We start from the raw sequence: 5,758 nt of genomic DNA on the forward strand, positions 1-5,758 counted from the left end.
TCGCAGTCTGCAGGCCCACTCCACCAGACTTACGAAAAGCTTCATCCACCAGGCTGTGAGGATGTTGAACGCTGTCCATTCCCTCCCCCCCTCTGCCCCCTGGACTGTGGCCCACCACAAAACATAAAAAGACTAGCCATCAGCTGTTGCACAAACTCAGTACATTCCCTGAAAATGCTGCTGAGTCGACACAGCAATGCATGAGTGTTGCCAAGTCCTGGCATGAAATCTAACTGCATGCAACAATATTAGGGGGCCCGATGTGTTAAAATGGTATTTCCTCGGGCAGCAGATATTGTGATGATGTGAAACACATGTCAAAAGACATGAGCCTGCAGCATGTATGGTATAAATGCGCAGTGGAGCCTGTTGCTGTCGCTTACGGCCATACCACCCTGAAAACGTATCCTACTTACTTTAATTCAGTCTTCATATTCTATTTATTCTGAGTTTATTCTGTTTTAGTTTCTTAAATGGTATGGGCATTCAACATTAGGTGAGAGAGAAACAGCATTTTGATTTTTCTGTATTTCCTGCACATATAGTGAACTGACAATAAAAAATCTTTGATCTCGATCTTAGTGAAGGCAAAATGTACAGCTAGCACATGTCCATGCCTCATACTCATCCACCACTTGCCTCCTATTCTCATGTTCATGAAGCTCCTGTATTCTCCAGGCCACAGGTACATCATCCTGCCTCTGTAGTGGGGCTGCTCGTACATTAGCCAGTGGCCTTCCCAGGTGGTGGGACATGCAGTTGGACATACAGTAGCGGTCCCTGATGGAGTCGCAGTCGTCCATCAGCTCATACATCTGACCTTCAAAGTTCTCCCTCTCGTAGATCCTCCTCCTGAATGGATCTCTGTGCTGTTTTTGTGGGAGAATGAAAACATTCATCCATCCATCCGTTATCTATGCCGCTTATTCCTGAGGAGGGTCATGGGGGGCTGGAGCCAATCTCAGCTGACACTGGGCGAGAGGCGGGGTCCACCCTGGACAGGTCACCAGTCTATCATGGGGCTGACATGTAGGCAAACAACCACACACAGGCACTTTAGAGTCCCCAGTCAACCTGAGCTGCATGTCTTTGGACTATGGGAGGAAGCCGGAGTACCCGGAGAGAACCCACAGGCACAGGGAGAACATGCAGACTCCACACAGAAAAGCCTCGGGTCACCCAGGGCTCAAACCCAGAATCTTATTGCTGTACTCTACTACTTAAGTACAGTAACCACATATTTGTGCTTTGTTACTTCCAACCTCTCCTTGTACAGTAAATTAGTTTATTTATTTGCAGTACTTCCAGGAAACCTCTGGAAAATCATCCACCGTTTCACACATTGTTTTCATCCTGTGAAATTCAGCTTTAATTTCAAGTGCATTATTTGACACACGACAATTCATAGGCAGAAGATTTCAGCTAAATTCCAGCTTAGCTATGGGACATAGTAATTGAACTAGCATCATTCTGTACAGACCAAACGGTCCTTTGAATAGCACCCAAAATGTCATCCTGGATCACTGACTGGAGTTTCGAACTTCAATACAGATGGTAGATTAATGAATTCCTTGTAGATATGAACAGTTTATTAATATTTATTGGTTACATGTTTAAGTCTTATGCTTGTTCTGTCTAACAGGGCTCCATGATACGTCTAATGGACCCGATCCTCATGCCCATGGGACCCATTCCCATGTCTCTCATGCTCCTGTACTCTCCGGGCCTCAGGTACATCATCCTGCCTTTGTAGTGGGGCTGCTCGTACATCAGCCAGTGGCCGTCCATCACGTGAGCAGACTGGCAGTTGGACATACGGTAACAGTCCATGATAGAGTCACAGTCATCCATCAGCTCATACATCTGACCTCCGAAGTTCTCCCTCTCGTAGATCTTCATCCTGAATGGACCCCTGTGCTGTAAAGTGACACATGATGATCAAATCTAAAACATTTTCTTTTGTGCTGTGTGTGTTTAAGTGTTTTTATAGAGGTTTACATTTCAACCCTACTTACACTAACAGTCAAACGTTTGGGGTCACCTCCATTTTTCCAGTTATTATCAGTGATATCCAACAGCTGAACAGAATCAAACACTGAAATCAAACACTTACAGATATTCCCACAGATGTGTTGAGCTTGTAAGTTTCTTTGCTTTCACATTTCACCTAGAAAGTCTGGACACTGTGCTGCTGTTCCATCATATAAAGCCGACCATCTTGTTCTCTTTTCTAACACTGTGTTTGTATAGACAAGATTTGTTGTTGTACTGTAGGTCATCAACAAAAGTTGGGACACCTGTAGGAACTGTTTGCATCAGGTTTCTAGATGTCATTTGCTTCCACTGCTGCAAAAAAGATGTGAATTAACCTGTTACTGGATTCTTTAAAAAGGCTTGGTTTATAAGACATTTACAGACATTTTATGCACTTTCACTGAGTGACTGTTTTGTTTCCTTCCTTTGTTTCATAGTTTACTTCTTAGCTTTGTACCATTTAAGGTTATTTGCTAGACTTGAGCTGTTTACATGACAGAATAAAAAGTGGAAAAATGGGGGTGTCAAATCGTTTGGACTGGCAGTGACAGTACACGAGAGCTTATCAGGAGTCAACGCTTCATACCATCGGGATCATGCGGCAGGAACGTATGCAGTCACTCATGCTCATTCCCGTCAGGCACTGGGTGTCAGGGTACTCTCCCCTTCTCACAAGCATCTGGTGGCCCATGTAGTTTGAACGTTCGTAGACCATGAAGCAGCCGCTCTCCACCCTGCAGGAGCTGCAGCGGCTCAGGTAGGAGGTCAGCTCAGCACAGTCGCTGCTGGTCTCATAGGAGCGACCCTGGAAGTTCCTGTCCTCGTAGAAAATGATCTGAAAACAAAACGGTATATTTCAAAACCATTTTTTGTTTTATTAAATAACATACTTCCAAAAAGTTACATTAAATTACAACATAAAATGCTCTCTTACTCTGCCCATTCTGGTGTTCAGTCCTAGTCCTGACTGTTCTGGTGCTTTGCCTAGCCAAGCTTTCTGTCACTTTTATACCCATCATGATAGATAAATGATCTATGCAGCCATTGTTTTGAATATCTTACTCAGCAGCGTAGCATACAGGGCTATAATGTTTGTTAAATCACTCTGTAAATGGTTATTATTCCAGAGCGTATGCAGTACAGCAGCTGTCCTATGGGGCACAGGTGGGTGACAGCAGCAAATGTACCAGCTGGGACTCTTTGTGAGTTTAGTCTGTCGTGACAAACACTGTGTAGTGCATTGATTGATATCACGTCAGTAAAGAGAGCTGAAAAGACAACAATAATAATGAATGTGTGAGTATTTCTCTAAAGGTTTTTGGTGTTAAATGACATTTGTAACAAAGTATATTAGAAATTACTTTCTAGTTCCAAACCATATATATATTCCACTATAAATAACGGCATCAGGCCTGTTTTGCCTTTCTGTGATACAGCTGCATGCTCACACTCAGTATTTGTGCTGTCATGAATATGATCCTCCTCTGTCCATGCTACTGTCTGTGTCCCTCTCTGCTACGTCTGAGCGTCGGTGCAGGAAGCCCTGCACTATGACCCAGAGCTGCCAGGAGAGAGGTCACAGAGTTGCAGACAAAGAGGTGCAGTCTGCTGATGATTAGATTTGCCAGTAAGAGCTGCTGCTGTTGGTGCTGACGCCCAGCTCATTAGAACAACACTGCGACTCCACAAAAGGAGTCCAGCCAGCATGTTCTCCCAGTTGTGGTCATTCACCACTAACGTTTTCTGACGTTTTTAGTGGATAATGAGAGCAAGCGAGAGAGAGAGAGAGAGAGAGAGAGAGCTGTTGCGGAGGGAGTTACATATCACACTGTGCCTGTTTGCACCCTATAGTGGATTATGTTTGGTGCTGCAGACCAGATAGTTTTGTGTTCTTGTGGTCTGGGCCAGGCTCATCCTACAATGGTATTTTGGATTAATCATAAAACATTATGACTTCTCCCATAGGAGATAAAATCAATGAGCATTATAACCACTAAGCCACAGTCTTTTCCTAAACGTAGCCACACTGTTTTGTGCAAGTAGTATATGTTGCAGTGTTGAAAGGTGCAAACAGAATCCAACCAAAACAAAGTACAGCCAAACAATCAAGGCAGCAAGCCCTGAGACGGCAGAGCCAGGTGTTCACAGTGTCCCGAACTTCAGCAATCAGCATACCTGGAAAGAAGCAAACACAGATACACCAAGGAAACATACACATTTATGACAATCTCACCAAAAACTGAAACATTTTGAGCTTCATAAACAAAAAAGTTAAGGCAGAAGTGTTGCATTGAAGTGCATACAGATGGTCATAATGTTATACCTGATCGGTGTATTACACAGCCTGACAGGTTGGAACTTTGCACATTTTGTGTTAGTTTAGCAAATTAATCCACTTTATTTTCCTGAGTAGCATAAAGTGATCAAATGTCTGCAGTGTGGTTTTGCTCATTGTCTGGTCTCTGTGTACAGTAATGGTGAGGAGAAGTGCCAGGCCAACATGTTTTCTGTAGCAATTTACAACATAGCAATGATACAAATGGTGTCTGTTAACTCGTCCTTGTTGGTGTACAACTCCAGACTTACACTTTCTTATACTGTTGGTTTCAGATAACATGGGTGACCAGCAGGAGAGGAGGAGACATCAGGGGGAGGATAAAGGCAGGACAAAGTGCAAGAAAGCGCCTGTAGAGGAGGTCCTGGGACTGCCAAGAGCCACAAAAATCAAAACTAGGAAGATCGTGGAGAGCTATATCTCTGAGATGAATGAAGGAGAAAATGAGGCCATTGAAGGAGCAGGAGGAGAGAATTAGTCAGGACAAGGAGGAGACAGGCAGAAGGATGTGCTGGGGGGAACCAGCTGACCTCTTAAAAGTACCTAACAAGGACCTGTGAGGAGGAGTCGTCCTTCCACACTAGAAAGGAAATTATTAGAAATATTTTCTATACCGCACAGAGGTAGGCTGCAACCTAAACTCTCCTCTCCTCTCCTCTCCTCTCCACTATCTTGTCTCCTCTATCCACTATAGGGGAGGTGACGGTGGGTAGAGCAATAGTCTCCCAACTGGGAGGTTGAAGGTTCGAATCTCAGTGCCTGCAGTCCACATGTTGAAGTGTCCTTGGGCAAGACACTGTTGCCCCCCGATGGTTAGAGCCATTGGTTGAGGTGGTGCCGCAGATGGCTGCCTCGGTTCTGTACCGGAAACAAATTCCTTGTGTGTAACATACTTGGCGAATAAAGGCGATTATCCTTATCCACTATCCTCTCCTCTATACACTATCATCTATCCACTCTCCCCAACTAGTCGAGGCAGAAGGCTGCCCACCAAGAGCCAGGGCCTGTCTGTTTGAGGTTTCCTTTGTTAAAGGGAGTTTTTCCTCAAAACTGTCGCCAAGTGCTGCTCAAGGGGGACTTGTTGGGTTTTTTTTTGTTATAATGATAATAATAATAATAAAAATAATAACAATAGTAACATCTAGACCTTAGTTTGTAAAAATATAAAGATGACTTTTGTTGTGATTTAGTGCAATAAAATTAAAATTGACTTGAACTGAAAAAGGAGCAGAAAGTTTGGGTAGCTATTTGACGAGCTAACTGAAATGTCTGGTGACTACAACAGTAGTTGAAATGTTTGCTAATGCTAGTGAATGTTTGTTAACAGTTAGGCTGAATAATTAGAGGGTATAATAATTAAAGGGTGCCCAACTGATGACTGTAACCTGT

At 43.7% G+C, this 5,758-nt stretch overlaps 1 protein-coding gene across 2 annotated transcripts in view; it reads right to left on the reverse strand.

The window, feature by feature from the left end:
* Positions 1-1,168: 1,168 nt before the first annotated feature.
* Positions 1,169-5,758, reverse strand: part of LOC109972183 (gamma-crystallin M3-like) — a 5,570-nt gene continuing 980 nt past the window's right edge. Inside the window, exons 2-4 of one of the 2 annotated variants that reach the window (XM_020620892.1) lie at positions 2,969-4,209; positions 2,621-2,869; positions 1,169-1,917 (exon numbers count right to left, since the gene is read on the reverse strand). In XM_020620892.1, coding sequence (XP_020476548.1) covers positions 1,636-1,917; positions 2,621-2,869; positions 2,969-2,977 — 540 coding nt within the window. In that variant the 5' untranslated portion in view covers positions 2,978-4,209 and the 3' untranslated portion in view covers positions 1,169-1,635. The remainder of the gene's footprint in view (positions 1,918-2,620; positions 2,870-2,968; positions 4,210-5,758) is intronic. The other variant, XM_020620891.1, reaches the window with a different exon arrangement.

The sequence above is a fragment of the Monopterus albus genome, unplaced genomic scaffold (genome assembly GCF_001952655.1).
Source record: "Monopterus albus unplaced genomic scaffold, M_albus_1.0 scaffold250.1, whole genome shotgun sequence".
NCBI lineage: Eukaryota > Metazoa > Chordata > Actinopteri > Synbranchiformes > Synbranchidae > Monopterus > Monopterus albus.